At 40.5% G+C, this 20,725-nt stretch overlaps 1 protein-coding gene across 17 annotated transcripts in view; it reads right to left on the reverse strand.

Moving 5' to 3' along the window:
• Window positions 1-20,725, reverse strand: part of gramd1bb (GRAM domain containing 1Bb) — a 138,275-nt gene that overhangs the window by 47,908 nt on the left and 69,642 nt on the right. For 15 of the 17 annotated variants that reach the window (XM_030438942.1, XM_030438886.1, XM_030438869.1 and 12 more), the window contains one exon: window positions 19,298-19,324. In XM_030438942.1, the coding sequence (XP_030294802.1) occupies window positions 19,298-19,324 (27 nt within the window). Of the gene's footprint in view, window positions 1-8,443; window positions 8,488-13,486; window positions 14,884-19,297; window positions 19,325-20,725 lie in introns of those variants that run through there. The other 2 variants (XM_030438964.1, XM_030438972.1) reach the window with 2 other exon arrangements.

Consider the following 20,725-nt stretch of genomic DNA (forward strand, 5'->3'; position numbering starts at 1 on the left):
ATTGACAAGCAACAATCTGAATAAAACACCATGCAGACTAATCTAAACTATATCTGCAAAGGATTAACCTCTGAACTTGGAGTAGTCCACTGACATCTTGGTTGCTTAATCTCTTCCTTTGCCACTTCAGGCCACAGGGGTCAGAGAGAAACCAACCATTCACTTCAATAGGCGCTGTCATCAAAAACAATAGCTGACCTGAGCACAGGCACTGGGTCAGGGTGCAGCACATTCTTCCTCTTTAATCTTCTTAAGCCCTGCATGTTGCAAATTACACCTCATTAGGGATGGCTAATGCTACGGCTAATGCAAACGACTCTGCACCATCACAGCTGATTCAGGTTGGCCTGAAAACATGCTCTGATGATCTACAGCTTTAATATTTCATGTTATTTAAGTGATCGATTTAATCAATTTAACCCCTGGCCCATTGATTACTGTAACTGATACCGTTTTGTTGTTTGATTTGATTTTCTTTGTAATGACAATAAAACACCTATTACAGCACAATATAAACTTGCTGTTATTATTGTTATTGGTGCTCAGCCTGCTGAGTCACTGAGCTCCATTCACTCACTCGGCTTTTTTCACATGCAGATGGTGCCAGGACAGAGCGAGTGCATGACTGACTGATAGAGAGGCAAGCGACCAAAAAAAAAAAAAAAAGATAATGGCACGCACATGATGCAGGCGCACTCGGGCTCAGTCTGGGAGGACGCATAAAAGTCGGCCCCATGCCAGGTTCAGGACGTGCTTTCAAACTAAGATCAGTGGACACTTCTGAGTCGACACCTAACTTTGGCGATGTGTACAGTGAGAAGCTCTTTGACTTTATCGGTGTTACATCAACTTTCCAGAGGCTTCTGAACATGGTCTCAAACAGAGATGGAGAAGGTAGCGCCTGCCCCGGTTAAAAAAGTTGTCTTTTTGTCAAATCATAACAAATCAGAAACTCCTTTTAGAGCAACGCAGCAAAGGAGCCGTGGCTTGTTAGATGCCAAGTTATGTTCTTTTTCAGGGGGTGTGGGGTTTCTGTCAGAGAACAGGGGTAATAGCAGCATTTGTATTGCCTAAGATACGTTGATTTTAGAGCCTGACCAGTTTGGCTCGCTCATTATAAGTTTAAACCGGAGAATACACTCTAATGTCTACATATGAGGTGTACTGTGTGTGTTTGCACATGTGTGTCTTTGTCTGAAGATGCCTTCATAAAACTAGCGATCAATAGCTGGCAGCCCCTGAGTCTTAAAAGCGCCTCAGACCATATTGTGATTACTTTTATTATGAAAACCTCTCGAAGTCAAGATGATCATTCGGCAGTGTGCTGTTGGGCAGATAGGAGCAGACAGAAGGACACGTGCTCTCCACTCTTAGCCAGCAGAGTTCTGCCCAGTGGGCTACTGTGAATGTGGTGGGACTGTGGGGGGAGAAAAGAGAGGGAAAGAGGCAAAGATATGAGAGCGCTCTAATCCCTTCCCAGTGAGTGCTGTAGCCTGATCTTCAGTCAAGCAAGAGGACAGTAAGTCATCTCACACTGAGTCCATCTGGTGTCCACCTCATCACTGGTTGCAAACAATTTCATGGGAAAAACAATACCTGAAGCCTTGGCTCATCATGTTAGTATAAATCATATTAGACATGATCATTCCTGGGAACAGCCAGGAAGGCTGCAGAGTTCAGACAACTGACAGCTGAGGGTATCACTCTGCAATCTAGGATATGTTCATCTTGACCCGGGTTACTTTACTTACATACCTGATGCATTCAAGAGCATGCACTATAATTCTATATCAATATCACTTGACACAAAAATAAAGCATCCAAGAGGGTCACTATGACATTTATCACTTAGGTAAATAATATTGGTACAGAACACTGGCATTAATAAAGATTGGACAACTGATGTATCAGATTAGAGTACACTTGTTTTGTGTTGTTATGTAATAGTGCAATCTGGACAGTGTTTACCTTAGCTTTAACACAAAGGCTGCGGCTCTCTGTTGTATTTTGGTTAGCCAAACCAATCCGATCAGCATGATGCAAATTATACCATCCTGATTATTGAGAGATGTTATGCAACAAGACAGAAACTGTTTACATTTGAGTGTTTTGAGGATTTGGCAGCTCACCCTTCTTTATTTTTTTGAAAGATTTTATTTCATCTTTGTCGCTGTGTGTGATTGTAGTTTGACTGTTTTTGGTGCTCTGTCCAGCCTGCTGAGGAGAAGCAGCTACAGGGTGGTGCTGAATGAACAGCTCCTCTGGAGAAGAGTCATCCACTGAGTCTTCTCACTGACGCCCCCTGCTGACTGAATCACAGCTGACTTCTGCTACAGTAAAAATCTTTGGACAATAAAGGCGTTCCCACAGCATGGCATCAGACAAAGAACAGAAATTCAATTCCTCATATGTAAAATTATTATTATTATTTTTTTTCGTGAATACTTGCTATGTTCAATGTGCCCTTTATAGGATGGATTCTAAAATAAATACTCTCTGGGTTGCTTTGTTGAAAAGTTTGCTTGCAGAAAAGGTCAAACAAATAAAAAGTTAAACTCACACCCTGACAGAGAAGTCTCTTCGGTTTGTAAAACAGCATGCGATGAACCCTAATCTGGCCCAGAGATTTTTCATTTATTTCTAAGAATAGCATTGGCAGATAATCTGGATTAATCCCTCTACACTGCTTTGTGAGATTGGACGCCATGGCTGGTTTGACTCTCCCATTCTGCTCAGTGGGTGTTCCTCATTCTTTAACACAGTATGGATGGATTACGCATTTTCTGCTCTCCTATTCATAGTGAATAAACCCCCGATGGATTGATATCTACTGTACATAATCACAGAAGGAAAAGGGCGATCATGTGACTGGACGGCTGTTTATTTATTGTTGAATTGACCATGTTGGATAGTCCAAGCCCTCAAGGCCACAGCGGGGAGACAGAGAGCAGAAATGCATTCACAGCCTGCAAAGATAGGCATAGATAGTGGGCAAAAAAACCAACCTATTTATTCTGATATTAGAAATATGGTACAATCAAATGAGGTAGCCATCAATTTGCCAATTTGACTTTTATCTAACATGTATTTAATCCACTGTGTGAAGTAGGAATTGTAATTAGCCTGCAGGGTGCACATGTTTATTGATGTTTTTGAACGAGGAGGTGTGAATTTAAACAGATAAAGATGTTGAACAGAGTCACAGGCAACAGATAAGCCAGGAGGAGCAGTGAGAATGAGGCTAACAGGTGCAAATAAGGCGCAGCAATGCACAACAGAAACTGGCTCAGTAGGAGGCCGGAGTATATTTGATATTATGCAGAAAACACTCCAGCAGCAGACATCCCACAGAGGACAGAACAGACACTGTGCAGACAGCCCTTAAACATAAAAGCATCCCAGGGAGGGAGAGCTAAAGACACATCAATGAGGGGGACGACGAATGTCATAACATGTTCAGCAGCAAAACTGACAACACTGCGGCGGAATAGACATTATGTACAATATCGGGCCAGCCCAAAAAAGCGATAAATACAGATGGCCTTCTGCATGGCTGTCACGTGTGCCATGAATAAAAGAACAAAGTGCCGCGCATGCTGACATTAAAGCACTCATTTAAAAAAGCCTTCCATTTCCTGTTTCTGCTGCAGCCAGCAGGATGAAAATAGACCGAGGTTTCTTTTTCCACAAGCGTCCAACACACACACACACAGACACACAGACACACAGACACACACACACTCATAATTACTTAACAAAGCGGAGCAACGGGGAGGACAGGAGAGAGCTGGTGGAAAATGGATCTTGGGATTATCCCAAATATTCTACAGGTGCATCTCAAAAATCTAGAATATCATAGAAAAGTTCAATGTTTTCTGCTTTCCTTTCATATATTCTACATTCATTACACATAAAGTGAAATGTTTCACTTACAGCACATGAAAATCAATAATCCAGTATCTCAAAATATCAGAATATTACATATCACCAGTCAAAAAATGGATGTATAATAAATACATTTCGACCCTCTGAAAAGTATGTTCATTTATGCACTCAATACTTGGTCATGGCTCCTTTTGCATGAATAACTGCATCAATGCAGCGTGGCATGGAGGCGATCAGCCTGTGGCACTGCTGAGGTGTTATGGAAGCCCAGGTTGCTTTGATAGCTGCCTTCAGCTCGTCTGTATTGTGGGATCTGGTGTCTCTCACCTTCCTCCTGGCAATACCCTGAAGATTCTCTATGAGGTTCAGGTCAGGCGAGTTGGCTGGCCAATCACGGACAGTAATACCATGGTCAGCAAACCAGTTACTAGTCCTTCTGGAAAAGGAAATCCTCATCTCTATACGGTATGAAGATGCTGATTTCCTTTTCCAGCAGGACTTGGCACCTGCCCACAGTGCTAAAACTACAAGTACCTGGTTTGCTGACCATGGTATTACTGTGCTTGACTGGCTAGCCAACTTGCCTGATCTGGACCTTACAGAGGATCTCTGAAGTATTGTCAAGAGGAAGATGAGAGACAACAGATACCTTTTCCATGATATTCAAATTTTTTTATATGCACCTGAGAAAACAGACCACCACTGAATATAATTATCCAGTAATTGGTAATATTTTTTAAGACTTAAAGATTATTTAACCACTGTCTGTCCTCCACTGTTTTCACATTTGCTGATACTTTCAAAGATTTCTATATGGATGTACTTATATGTCGATATGTGCACCAATACTGACCCTATTAGGCCAACTGGGTCGGCCTGATTCGTCGAATCACCGATACACAGTAAGAACAGCTTCTTAGTCACTGTCATAATACAAGTCAATGATTGTACCTTTATTCAATCGCATCAGACCTTTTGCTCAATGCCTTTCTAAATGAGCCCTGCAGTTTCACTTAAAAAATGGTGCATCTCTTGCAGTGAACTAAAATGTATTTGAAGTAACACCAGTGGCTGTTTACCAAGTACTTCTACAAAAAACATTATGAAGCCAAAAAAACATACAAAAAGTGATTCATCAAATCACATTTATTTGACTCTTCTACTTATCTTTTACTAGCTCATTTTAGTAACAACAATATAATAAGATAGCTTTATTGAAACACCAGCAGTGGAACACATCGGGCACTAGCCTTGTCAGCTAACATTCATCATAATCAGCCAGAGAGCCTCCTTCATTGTTCCAACCTTTTTTAGATGAAACTGGGCTACTAGACGGAAGTCTTAACACTGGCGTCTCCATTACATCCCTTCAGTTGCTGTCATGGCAATACATTAACATTACTTTCAACTGACTGCATTTCACAGTTTGGAAATACCACACCAGCTAGCTAATTCTTGTCTCACTGTTGTCCGATAAAGATGAAATTCATTAAATTCAGTGACCCATATCACTACCAAGCTACACATATTACAGCTGTGGCAGTGTATCTGTATGGAGTGTATTGTCTACATAAAAGGGATAATAAATATAATAAATACATTTTGAATAAACGAGAGCCCATTCACTGCAAGTGAGTGTAACTGATATTCAACAAAAGTGATTATTAGTATCAACAGACTAATAATCAGCGTAGTATCTCTATGGGCTACCTGCAAAGAGGAACAGGAAGTGTGCATGTATCTCCAGCCTACACTGGAGCTGGAGCTATTATGCAGAACACCAATGACTCATCACATCCATGACCCTGAGCTCCTCAAATACACAGCCACTCTGTTCAGAAAAATGATGCCACGACTCAGAGAGATCAGGTTCAGCTGATCTTGCCACATCTTCACCACATCCAGTAAAGTATGCTATACAGTTCAGCCGCTACTGTATCACTGCACTGCTGACTCGGCTGTCTAGGGACAAAAATGTCAAAGAGACACTGCAGAGAAGCTTTCTGACCTTACTCATTGGAATATAAATTTCTAAAATGGACTTGATATTTCCTGTTACTTTTCCCAATTGTAGCTTAGACAAAAATCAGAAAACTGGCACAAACCCCATTAACTCTGAGTATTATCAACACCTTTTCCACATTGTTCCTAATTACATAACTAAACCATGCCAGCTCAGTCGTCACTGAATTATGAAATAGCTCCACATGACCTCATCATCAATGAGCGTAAGATGCTGTGGTGTGACGTGTTCAGATGAGCTGTTGCTGAGGGGTTGTTCACTGTTGCTAATGCTCAAGAGCGAACCTCCTCGGGTGAAAGAATAACCCCATCTGTGTCCTCATGCTCCTTCCTCGGAGGAACTTTTGTTTAACCTTCATTCAAGCAGGCAAGCTGATTAAAAACACAGCAGCTGCATGGACGATGCCGTCTAAATTAAGTCAATGTTCATTCCGTCTTCGTCAAACTTTTTCTCTGGTTTCTAAGTGGGACGAACTTGCACACACTTACGTGCTCTGAAGAAACAGCTTGAAGTCAGAGTGAGGAAAGCTATTTTTATATGAAAGGACTGGAGTGGTGATGGGATAAGGGATCGGGTGGAGAGATATTGACTGGCCCCTCCCTGACAATCCTATGCAGTCAGTCAGGGCTGTTGCCACAGAGACGACCCTGTCATTATCGAAGCTGGGAGCCGTCCCAGCCTGCTGCTTCAGGGCCACATGCAGACCTTGCTCTTTTCAGTCAGACGTACAGATGTAAACAGGGAAAACACAAAGCTGAGCCTCACAGAAACACACACACACACTTTACATTTGCTTACCACTGGTTGCTATGCCATTATCACCCACAAAGCCTTCAAGGACGCCACTTGAGTTATTTCAAGCTTCACAAATGACCCACGTCACTCACAGTGACAAAGCACCCGGCAAGGCCTCAAGTTTGTACTGATGAAATCTGCAAAGCTAATGTCATGAATCACAATGAAAACCCACTGCTTCTTCCTCATCCAGCCTACGCTGTAAATGAAAACCTGAAACTTTGGATTACATCATCAAGGTTAAATATTGCAGAGAGCGACTGTCCTCAGGTGACAACAGGTAACAACTCTGTCTTACCTGACTCTACATGTAGGCCAGTCGATACTATTCAAGTTTATGATATTCATAAATAATACAAATGCTTTTGCGCATTATATTAATCAATTAATCATAATCGGCAGATGAATTAATAATGAAAATCAATGTTAATTGCAGCTTCAATCGCGTGATCTGGTGAATCAAGTGGCCTTCTGGGTGAGATGCCGTCTATCCAATCTCAAACCAACAAGTCATGTCAGTTTGCACTCAACCAGTCCAGTCTTGTGTATATGATAGTGCTTAGCATGTAGCTTCATCAAATGGATTAATTTCATACCGCTCCTGCAAACTTTTCATGTTTTAGCCCCCACCTTAATAAGAACCTTAGATTCACTTTCCCTGAGTCATCTCTACTGTTACCTTCAATCGCAGCAAAAATCAGGCTGAGATAACACTGCACTGACCAGCCGACATGCTGCTGATGATTATTCTCTACTCTAGAGCATTAACATGACACAAAGTAACACAAGGTGTCCAGAAAAGCAGGGTTATTGTAAATTAAATGGGTTAGGGTTAATGGGAGAGTCGCTTACATCTCTACTCTGTAATTTACAGTGTCATCAGGGTGTTCTATACATTTGATATTGAATTGCATTTCATTAAAATGCTTTTGAATGTGCATCCTTAAGCAATGAGCAATAGTTTTTATAACGAGAAAGCATAGAAATAAAGTGGATATGTATATTCAATGTTTAAAAGGGTACTCCTGCCTGGTGAACGTTGTTGTCCTTCAAACTCAAAAAATCTGGTCTGACACACAGGCGTTCTTTAATGAATTTGTAGTTTCTGGGCATCAGGACATCATTAGGTCATTAGACATGACAAAACACCTCAGGTGCTACAGAAGACATTATACAGCTGTTCTCACCGACTGGGTAGAAATCATCTTGAGTACTAAACTGATAACAGCAAACAGCTTTACCAGTTTCTCTACAGTCTTGTCCTTGCAGAGCGGCTTTGAGAAATCATGTGTAAGAACACGGACAGGCCATACCGGGACCAAAATGTCAGTGTCCCAACCTCTAACCCTGCAGTGCTCCTGCCGAGGACAATGCTGACAGTGTTTCAGTGAATGATGCTACAGCAGTTTTGTTCTTGGATCCGACACACTGTGAAATCTGAGGACCAAAAGAAGTGGAGAGGAACTACATGCACTTGAGGGATTTCTACACAGTGCACTTTACTGGAACAGCTCCCTCTTTTGGTGCGTGTGAGTATGACATTCTCAGATGTGATGAATCACTCTTACTTTTTACAACTGATGATGAGTAAGATACATACTTTTATTAAAAAAGGGGGGAGTATATGCAGAGGATGAAGGATGGTACAATATTTCACAACCTGTTATGTATCTTTGTTTGGTGACATAAAGTCACTGCTCATGTGTGGAGGTGTCTTTTGCTTGTTGAGTTGTATCCTACCTTTGGGGTTTCCATATCAGTTTCTTCCACTTCTTTTGCTTGGCCTATCAGTGAAGGTAAAGAAGAGTGAATGATGAATATCTTCTTTACTTTTTCATGATATGATGGTTGATGCTAACTGAAATGCATGAGTATCGATGCCTCTCAGCTGCGACACTCTCCGGAAGTCCTAATTACTGCTTGAAGATAGCAAGCCAGGAAGTGGTTAGACATGAATTACCACATTGATACATTTTGCTCAGTGAAGGCTATGGCTGTAAAGTTGGGACATTTTTAAATGCTAAGATATTGGTCTTAATGTTAAGTCCTCATAATATGTTAAATATTGTACTGGTAAAATAGTTGCACAAGACCTTACACAGAGGTTCTAGTGAAGCTGTTGTGAGAACGGACCATATCTGTTAAATGTAATTTAGGGTGAATGTGGTTTCTGTGGTACTACTATCTTATATGGCCCATGTTAGGGACGGGGCAATAAAAGGTATTATCACGGATTGTGATGAAAACTCTCAGGTTAAGTTATGTGTGGTGAATTTCCACTATCGAGTAATAATCAAACAGGATAATTGTGAAAATCTTCACATGAATTACTTAAAAAAGGTGTTAAACTCGCCTATGTACTGTCTCATTGAGATTTCCTGATAATTTAGAACTGCCACAATCCTACGTCTGTAGCCATGTCTGAGGACACAGCTTGTCCATGGCATCCCAGACAAAAAAGCTAAATCAGATGTAATCAGGTCATAATATACGTACTACTTTATTATTTACTATCAAGAGGGGTTTCACAGAGTAGTTCATTAGTCATCTATCACAACCACTTGTTGACACTGTCTACTACACTAATTGTTCAGCTGAGATTTTAAAACAGTGCAGTAATAAGTCTTGGCCAAGTAGTTGTTGAATATGACCATGCAGAATAAAACATTAATTAGTACTTTATCATGACTGAAAAGGAGCCAATTTGCTATTTATATCCATGCTAATAAGCAACATGTTAATGGTGAGCACGTGTACCCTCATCTAAAGTGTTACCAAAACTTTTTATTTGGTGTTTTCTGTAGTTGGTTCAGATGAGTTTTTCCCTCACAAGAAAACCGAGCCAAAAAAACACTTTCTGTCATCTCAGTGGTTATATGATGAACGCTCGTCTTCGAATGAAAAGCCTTTACGTGGTTGTAAATATGTTCTGACATTTGCTATTAGTCCTACTCTAATCCTGGTGATTCAAAACAAACAAAATTGTTTGAGGCTAACGTTTCACACAAAAGTACGTGTGTTTGTGTGTGTATGTGTATTAAGTGAAGCAATGGGTAATTGGGTTTACAGAGTGCAGTCCTTTCACTCCGGTCGCTGCAGCCGCCAGTGACTCAATAGAGAGCGCCCACATGTACCATGAATCACTGTGATCAGAGGCCCTCAACCACTCCTCCATCTATTCAATCAATTCATTTTTTGCTGTGGCACCTTATAATACATTTGCCTCTCCAGTCAGAGCAATTTCTTCCCACTCCTTTACCCCTGACTGAGCTTCTCAGCGCCTATCTGGATTTTTCTTTCAGCTGTGCAACACCTTTCTGCAGATGTTATGCCTATCAGTGAGCTAATCGAGTTTAATATTTTCTCACTGAGAGAAATTGATTAACTAAGGACATTTCTGTTAAAAGATTAAACACACACGCATTAACATTTTATCCAGCGCTTGATGCATTATAAAAGCACCTTGTCGAAATCCTTCAATATTTGCCCCAGAGAACGGAGAGCTTGAAAGTGGATGTTTAAAATGACCGTGGGTGCTCTGTTCACTTATGCTGCAGAGGAACAGAGGAAGCCCTATGTAAGAATAATCCATGGCCTCTTTGGATCAGCCAGAAGGGAAATCAATCATGGCTGCTACAGAGGAAGGCAATTCAGAGGAGACAGATTACAGATTACACAGCTTGATTTATGAAACTTGAAGAACAGACTTTCCATTAAAGACGAAATATGTTTAAGAAAGCCAATCTGGCACAGAGAATTGAATAGGCCTGTGGAGGTCTTTGGAGTTTAGTGTTAATCCTCAACAGCTCTATTGAGCTAAACCCCTGGATGGAGCTGATGTGTTCAGCATTGAACAATCGTGTTATGATGCTTTACACGACAGATGGATCTCCACCTACAACATATTTGAGTTTCATCCCTGTGGATATGCATCTGGATAAGACTGCTTATTTGCAGAGAAAAAAACGCATTAAATGGTGCCCTGCTGGGGCACATTTAGCGTGATCAGCGGGATTGATTTGCTGATGAACATATGTGAATTATACTGTGAGTCACCAGAGGCCCTGTGATTAGTCAGCAGTGAGGGCCTGAAGACAGACACACGGCCCACTCAGATATATACAGTAGGGCCTGTAAGGTGATGTGAAAAACTACCTATATTCTTATACTTTCTCATAAGTGCCCCAATTTAATACTTTGGTTAGCACAATGGTTTAAATGAACCCCGGGCTCTTTATCTTGCAGACCTCAAATCCCTCCTGCCGCTAATACTCCCTTAATAAGACGGTACATGAAGTGGATTTTGGACGACTAACAAATGGATTGGTATCAGTTTCAGCTCCAACAAAAGGAAGCATCTCTAAATATGATCACTGAAAGACAAAGACGGGTCTAAATTTAGTTTAGCTCATACGATTAAATGGCATATGTGCATGGCACATCTCCGTGTTTAACTCTACAGTGAGGCAGATGTCCACCCAGCATGATAACAAGACCGTTCACAAAAGTGGTAAGTGGGTGTGCCAGTGACAGGCAGATTTTCCACAGACAGGAGTGCTTAATGAATCACCTAGACTGAGGGACATCAGCAGCTGGCCCAAAATACAGGCCGTGACTTGATTATGACTCAGGCTCGGATTGGTGAAAATCTTATTTGTGGAAGAAGTTATTAAGACTAGAGAAGGCAAATAGCTGTAATTAATGCATCCAAAATTAGAGTCTGCAGATAAAGAACCATATGTCCTGTTCTGAGGTTTATTTTTAAAATTCAGTATCTATAGCAGTTGTTCCCAAAGTAGGTGTTGTACCAACTGGCAAGAGATGCTGCAAGACTGGTCCTTCCTGAACAACATTTAATCCCCTTAACACACTATTTACCTCAACTGATATCACAAATGTCAAACAAGGAGACATTAAATACACACTGTTGACCTGAACTCTTATGCCCATGAAACCAAATTTGATGGCAGTAGCATGACCCAGTGTGTGTTCGAATCTGAGACTTGGTGGTTAAATGGACAGTGCTGTCAAATCTCACTGACCAACAGCACTAGAGTGGAGTTTATTGCCTGATCCAGCTCTGGTTCAGCCTTTTGTGTGGCTGACCTCACTGCTGTTCACAGTATTCTTTATAAGACATATCTGAGTCATTTTTTAGCTTAAACATTGTGGTGGGCTGCTGTTAACAATGATGGATGCTGGAGTTTTAAAAGAAACACGTACTTTGAGCTGTTCTAAAAAGCAACAATTTGAAGAAAAGATGGGGAAAATGAAAAAAACAAACAAACAATAATATTCACAATATGTTCTAGCGTTTTGAAGACACTGATATTTGATTACATTTTTATCTCTGATGTCAAGTTTGCATAAATTCATATAATGTGCCTATTATTGAGTCATTGAGTAAAATGTGTACTGCAACTGTAAAGAAATATTGTAAATGTCTCCCTGTATGACAGCTTGACACTATATGTAGGTGTGAAGCAGCTGGCCCATTTAATAGAAGAAATCTGACCCTCTTCTTTTCCATTAAAGCATATGAGGTGAGCTATTATTTCATTGTCTCATAATAGAAATAATGAATCAAAGTGTGCTTGAGCTAGTAGCACTTCTTTTTCACACCATGATTCATTTAAGGGCTAAAGATATAGTTATGTGAGGGTAACGCAGTAATACCTGCCAGGAGTATTTATCACGGACTGGTAACCTGAAGCAGTGCTAGGACTGCCCTGTATCCCCATCGACAGGCACAGTAAATCTAACCAAATTGCCCTTAATGGACCAGGGGAGCAGAGATCACTGTAGAGATTTAGGAGGCCCAGAGGCCAGCTGGAAAATCCCCTCGACTCAAACGTATGTGTGTGTGTGTGTGTGTGTGTGTGTGTGTGTGTGTGTGTGTGTGTGTGTGAGATATAGCAAAATACGGACATGGGGTGATTTATTCCACCATTCCCTGTATTCATCAGGTTAAGGTAAAGGCATGTGTATATTAATCATTTAGACATATTTCTCATATTTGATTGAAATGCAGAATGAAGCAAAAGCTTCCCAGTAGTCACTGAATACACTAATGTAAAGCCCTGCCACACCCACAAGACTGAAATATATGGAATAGCTAATGCGGTCACAGGGTTCTGTGCAGACTGGCAGTTCTCCCTGACGTACTCAATGTAAAAAAAAAAATAGCTTGTTACACATTTTACATGAACAGGACCGGGAAGAATGCGGCTTTTGATTATTCCCGTTGTAAAATGCAGGTTTAAATCTTTTAAAGCTACATTTCTTAAGTGAGTCAAAAAACTGTCGTTGACATTTTGAAAGTCTGCTTTACACAGAAAAAAGGAAGCAGGAGCATTTTCTCGGCAAAGGTCACACAGAAAAGGGTACAGCTGCAGAACAATAACAGGGTCATCTCGTCTATGTGGTTTAGTCAGTGGAAAGTACATTAGCACTTACTTCAGTAGATAATAGAGTAGTAGATAAAAGGGTGATTATCAAGACAGCCAGAGGACGCATTCTAGATTATATAGTATGTAATGGATTACCTTTACAGTTTTTCCTATTGTAGTAGTATTTGTAGTAGTAGTACATATGAAAAATATCCAGGGTGGGGTTTCTTATACAGTAACTGTGCAAATCAGAGTTATCAAAGTTATTAAAGGCATAGACTCATGCACATTTTTCCCTATGCATGTCAGGTGCCATGCTGTTTGATAACACTAAAGATCACAGCATAAGAAAGTAGCACAGCTGAAAAGAAAGGTAAGAGAAATCAGACCTGACCTTATGTTTGTGCATGGTGAACAGGCAGACACCATCCTGGCCTCTCTCCTGGCTCTCATGGCCTCTCTTCAATCACTGTCCCGCTGTCTCGTTGTCAGGTTGTCACTTGTCCAGCATGCTTTGTCATCATCGCCAAGCCTCATAAAATCCCTCCTTGTCCTCCTCTCTTACACAGCACATCCAAAACCAGTCAGAGGAAAATACTGTCTGAGACTGAAAGTGGCACTTGTTCAGCTGAAATGCCTGTTCACGAGCCGCAAGACTGAGTAGAAGCCGCTATCCTGATAGAAATATCTCTAAGCCAGTGTTCTCCTCCTTTGCCTGCATCACCTCACATCTGCTTCGCTGAGCCATGGATGAGCAGTTGTACGAGGGAGGACGGGTCAAGGATGCGAGCACTCTGATTGGCTGGCGGGCCATGGTGTGTGTGTGGGGGAAGGTCCCTTTGGCTATGCTTGATAAGGGTGGTCCTCTACCTCCTTTCCTCGTTCGTCTCCCTGCTTTATCAGCCTCCCGCCCCTGCTCTCTTCTCTGTCTCTCCTCCTCCTCCGTCTTCTTGTCTGCGCTACAAGCTGCAGGCATGCATCCGCGGTCCTCGACTATAAAGCATCACGGCATCCGAGCGAGGAGCAAAACCAGCGATATGTCGGCCGCACGCTCACACATACACAAATGAATATGCAGAGGGGATAGCAACTGCGTCATGAATTCACAGCATCTTGCAGACATAACTGCCCTGGCAAAGCCAGTGACCTAATTCAAGCAAAAATCTTGCTTACATCTAGGGCTGCAACTAATGATTATTTATCATTACCAATTGATCTGCTGATAATCTTCACGATGATTCATTTAATCCATAAAATGTCAAAAAGCCACTCTTGCTATCATAAATGACAAAGAGCTACAAATCCTTGAATCAAAGAAGCTGAAACGGCAAATGGTTAACCAACATTTTTGCTTGAAAAATGAGCAAAATAATTAAAGGGTAGCTCCACCATTTTTCCATATTAAAGTGTATTTACAGGTCTTAGGGAGTATTATTATTGCATATGTGAAGAAAGGAGAACAAAAGCATTTGTGGCTCCAGAGGAAGCTGCATGTAATCTGACAAATGTCCAGTGATGTCACTCAGTGACTAAGTTGCATTGTGGGTAATGTATGCTCAAAGTTTTAAAAAGGGAGAAGAACATGGGGAACAAGAAAGATAGTATGTTTGGTTCTATTTCAATCAATTTCATCATCACTGCTACCTTTTTTTGATGTGCTGATATAATCTGGTGTACAACTACATGTATCATGGGTCAGACCGCTCAGAGCAGTCAGATGCCAAATGAACACAATACAATAAGATTAGAAAGAAAACAAAGCTGTAGATGCACCCATCTCTCTATAAAAGCAAGGAATCTCTGTCTGTCTGTGTGTGTGTGTGTGTGTGTGTGTGTGTGTGTGTGTATGCCTCAAATATCTCTGCGGATCAGGATCAGACTGACCTCAGAGTTTCAACATGGCTGCTGCGTGGTTCAAAGGTGTGCAATGTCGCATTTTTTTGGACTGCAATGATACCGTTAATAAATAAGTTCATAAATGCTTTACATTTCGCGAGCATTGTCCACCAGAGCCACCACAGTCACGTGCGCATCAGAGCCAATCACTGCAGAGCCCACCGCGACACCCCACCTTAAGAAACAAGCAGATTTATACCTGCAGCGGCGCAAGCTGGACCGGGATTTTGCCGTCAATTCGGTCCCGTTCTGTTCTGTGCATCTAAACTGACTGTTATGTATTAATGAGACTAAAAGAGTCTGGACCGAGTCTGTCCGGGTCTGAGGAGATCCGGAGACGCGCGGACAACAAAGTGGAATCGGAATCTGTGGATGTTCGTGTGTAGCTAGCTGCTACCCGCTAGCTCACACACGCACCGGCAAGTCCAAAACCGGACTTAGGGTAAATAATGTCGGCCATGCTTTTTCGCGAACATTGCCGTCACGTTTGCTTTGTGTCTGGTGCAGAAAGAAACGGTAAAAACGGGCTGTTGTTACGAAAGTGTCCAAGCAGCGAGTTTGGTTGTTGAGGAACAGGAAGTTGTGGGAGGGACGTAGGCGGATGATTGACATGCAACGACGGTCGGTGTAGAAACAGCGATATTGGGAGTTGAGAGATTTGTGACATTTAGCGTGTTTGGCTTGTGTAGTTAGTGTTTTATGTAGTGTTTGGTGTAGTGTATTTAGTGTGTAGTGGAGTCGGTTTTTTGTTTAATGAGTCAAAGCAATGAGGAGACTGCTGAATGAGCATTGCCTGCACTTAAATGTAAATAGTTACATATAACTTTGTAATTTTTTAAAATGTATGCACATCTTTAGCAAACAACAATTTATATTTGCATTATAAGTAATAAAAAATGGTTTGTTAAACATATTTGTGGTTAACTTTTTCTACTCGGATTTTATGTTTTTTTTGTGTAATTTTAGGTCCATTGTGTTAATACAGTATGTCAAAATAAAAAAAATAACTGCACAGTCACACATGTGAGGTTGTGCTGAAAATAATGACACCAAGTAAATAATTTTTAAGGTGAAATATAATGGCAAAATCAAAAATAGTCAAAAACAGCCAATTATACCCTGGAATATCGGATTTCACAACAAACCTAAATATCCCTGAAGTCCCACCTTCAAACACAGCCTCATTTGGCCATCCATGAAAAAGCTGCTTAACCTCCCACTGTTCTATAGGAATACATTTTTCTTACGGGCACTGCACTAGTGTAAAACTAATAAAGGGAAACTGTTGCCTTGTCATATGAAACATTTAGAAGAGAAGTATGCGTAATATGTGTAAATATAAATTCAAAAAAGTGTGTGAATAAAAAGTTCAAGAGTGTAGGTAACAACAAATATGTGGAAAATTTCAGTAATCCAGCCCGGACTGGTTAATAATAATTTCAAGTCTTTCAGAATATGCTATCGTGGGTCGATAATGCTCGACTCATCCTTTCCTTGTCTGAAAGTCATCCAGAACATGAAATTGGGAGCTCGTCAATTCTGTGGGTATCATGTACTCCGTATATTGGAGCCTTGCTTTTCTGAGGCTCCTGCACAAAGTAAAGAGTGAGATCAGATTATGCTGACCTCCTTCACTGGAAGCTCATGTCTCAAACCACAGATGATGATCAATAATCCAGCAATCGAGACGGCGGAAGAGCAATGCGGACATTAGAGCAGAGACAGAAAAGGCAGAGAGTATAATACAGCACTGTTGAGGAGAATCTCAACAGCACAACCCTACGATAGCCATCATAAAGACAAGATCAGTTACTGTCACATTAGTCAACTCAGCAGCCACTTATTTCATCAGCCACAGAATACATCACAGCTTCTTTCTGCCTGTAGACAAACTGACAACAACTGACTCTCCTTCCAAACATGCAAACTCCAGAGTTTCCAAAAGCACTTGCATCCTGCTCGCTTAATCCAGCCAGAGGGCTTTGCGCATGCATTATTTACAGTTGGCTTTATAACAAACCGAGGATCGATCTTGTGAAGTTTGTGTGACTCATGAGCACTTAGGAAATAGCTGCAGTAGGGTTACAGGGGACACAGGAACAAAACATTGTGCAAAAGATGTGCTTGGGGACAAGCAAGACAGAGATGTTCTTACATTATGTGGCTTGTATGTCAAGGATGGACAGCATATTGATTTGTTATTATAAAATGAGACAGATGTCATATGGGATTCTGAGTACTGTATTGCATGAAAATGACATTTGCACTGTGTGAAAGGCTGCAGAGCAGTTAGTTAATTTTGTTCTGTTAGTGTGATCATGTGTCCATTATATCAACAACTGCCAATAGTTTAATTTGCATTTTCAATTCATTGGTGGCTTGAACTAGTTAACCATTCAAACCCTTTTATTTTTGTTCCACCCTGAGGACATCTTCATACTGAAACACTTATTCCTGATTTTCTCTCACTTCACTTTCAAATTACAGCAATATTTTAAAATTACAACATTCACTCTTCAGGTACTTTGGCAAGTGTGAACTCTGTTTGTAGAGAATTAGCTCATAATGCACAGCATAATCTGGATATTTGCATTTAGCATCTTTAAAATCACATCCAGCACATCTTTTATGATATAGAATACTTACATAATTAATTGTTTCTGATCAGAAGACAAATATACATACATATTTCTATTTTTAAAAAATGTGCTGTGCTTCCAAAGTAGATGTAATGCCACCAAATCATGCAGGTAAACGTTTTTAAACTCAGATCAAGGGAATAGGACCTTTGTCCCTTCAGCAGATGAATGTGAAATGTAACATCAAATACACACATCATTTTGCGCCATGCAGCTGAAACAACCCAACACATCTTTGCATGAGATAAAGTGATGACAACACACTTGACGCTCAAACACAAAAAGAAGCACCACTTTACAGTCTACTACTTCCTGACTTCCTCTGACATATCACACTCAACATTAGAAAACTGGTTCACTCTTATATGAAAGTGGTTTTTAAACCCTGTAGTCCAGATATCAAGTGATCAGACTTTTAGTGAATATGTTCTGTGTCGTCACTCAGCAGCAGTTGAAACAAAAGCTGTTAGAAAGTTATTTACAGAAGAAGACGTTTGTGTTCTATTCATGCAATTTGGCAACAGGAACAGACTTTATGATGACGTTGCCCTAAAGGGACAAATGAGGCAGTGGTGTACACAGTCAATACAAACTGTGTTAATAAACCGTGTCTTGGTTGTGTGTTGGACTACAGAGACTCCTGGTGGTTTAAAACCAGTCTGCTAGTCAACCAACTCGCATGACTGACCACTCAAAGCATACCAAACCAGACACACACATACCAGAGTGCACACACACAAATACACCAAAAATAACAGTGTCCACTCAGCTCAGAAAATGCACCAGTCAAACACCACTTCTTCTGACTGATCGCTGATCACACACTCACCCGCCAAAAAGCACTTTCATGGTTAAGGCCTCGTAACATGCCCATAATACCCCTTCTCACTGTCATAATTACTCTTAAACAAAGCACAATACGTAGGCAAGGGCTTCGACACAGACATCAACTGGGAAAATCCTACCATCCACTCATGCACATATACAGAAAAACATGCAAACCCACATGTAATAAATGGAGATATTAACAGGCAATCAATAGAAAATCCAGGTAAAAGTTGTTTCATTTTGCGATGAATCAGAAAAAATTCAAGTCTCTTCCCACTAATGTTAGGCACGGAGGACCAACTATTCATGATATCCCCGTCCCAACATTTATCATGTGCTGCACCACTGATTAAAAACATCATCACCTGTCACTCACCTTTTCAGCTTGTGCCTTGGACCCCTTTGCTGCAGGACTGGCACAGCGTCTCTTGTGACACAAAGCCCTCACACCCTGACGACAGAAGTGTCCGTGGCCATAGTGTGTGTCGGTCCACAGTTCTGACCTGCCACCGGCTGCCTAACTAAAAGACTAAAAACTCCACAATAGACCCAATAGACAATAGTGTTCGGCTCACAAAGCCCTGTTTGTGTCTGATGTTGTTTGTCCAATAAAAGCAAACAATGGCATTCCATGGCTTGCAACTGTATTCACTGCTGGCCTCTCCCGATGTAAAGCGCATTCAGACACCTTGGTTGGGGGACAAAGCCGTGAATCTGTGTCACATGTGGGGCGGGCGGGACGGGCTAAATGGGGTGACAGCATGGCCGGTCCCACAAGCCCCGAAGCATGGTATGTACAGTCACACCTATCTAGGTAAAGAGTGAGTGGAAAACAGACTCACCTGATTTTGTCGGCTGCACTGTCAGACCTGCACAGGAGTAGAGAGGAGACAGGATTCAGTTCTGTGGCGCTGAATCGATCGAGTTCAGTTCAACTTAGATTCACTGTCGTATTATGTACTGCATTACTTCTTCATATACCACTAACAATAGAAACAATTACAAAATCCCAATAATATTTACAGGATAGCGCTTTCTTTACTTTTCTGAGCAGCATGAACAATTAACAAATGGTTTATAACACATTACAACCTACTATTAAAAAGGTGCAATATGTGAGAACATCTGGACATCTGGCAATTCATGCTCCAAACAAATAGGGGGTGCATTTAATCACCAGAGTACCCACTACCTGTAGCTGCAGTTACTGTAGCTAGTTAGCTCAGTTAGCTGTGCAGCTAGTGGTCCAGACGCTGAGGGAGTGTTGGTCTTGTTCACACCACTACTTCAGAAGCTTTGGTAAGGGCTAGCTGGTTAGCATAATAACTTCAGTATGTATGTCTGAAACACAATACATGGACATCTTCGACACATTATGACAACTGATTTTGTTATTCTGATGATATTTTAGTCATTGCTACTGTTTTGATCTAATATTCTTACATACTGCACCTTAAAGTAATTTTAGAAGAAATCAAGAATTGTTTGTATTGTCTTTGTAAACAGATTAAACTCCTTCTATGAAGCATCCACTGTTATAAAGTAATTAATTAATGTTTGATAATATGGTAACCCTTTCTATTAATCCCTTATAATAAGCCTTAGTTAATAACATATAAGTCCTTATAATAACATTACAAACACACTTATGTTTAAATGTGTTTTTTAATTTACAGCTAATTAGACCTTAGTTAATGTTTTTTTCACTGGAGCAAACAATGAACTACTTTATAAATCAATTATTACATTTATAAACAGTTGCAACTTTATAATGGCCCTCCAAATAATTTTCAAAGATCAACTACACAGTATTTATGAACCACTTACAGTGATTAAGTGGCTTAAGTGTTATGAACATTAGATGCAATTATACAAAAAACAACTGCTTAAATGTATTTATATAACATTATAGCGTCTTACTCATAATGTCATTGTTAAACCTTGCCTAAGTGTGTTTGTTGCTTTTTTAGATATCATCATTATTAAAACATTTTTTATTATGTATTCATCAGCATTTCACCGTGCTTTTTCTCAGCTACAAATTGAAGCTGAGAACCATTACTAAAATTCTTTAATATGAACTGTAATTAATTGTTCAGGTGTGTAATTTGATATCATTATATTATATTATTTAAGCGTTATATAGAGTAATTTAGCTTTAATAACCATTAATAATCAATGTATAAGTAAAACTGCCATTATAATGATTGCCAAATACATTGGAAGTAGAGTTTTATACAGAACTGTATTGTTGTTACACCTACTAACAT

Source organism: Sparus aurata, chromosome 2, assembly GCF_900880675.1.
Source record: "Sparus aurata chromosome 2, fSpaAur1.1, whole genome shotgun sequence".
Classification (NCBI taxonomy): Eukaryota; Metazoa; Chordata; class Actinopteri; order Spariformes; family Sparidae; genus Sparus; species Sparus aurata.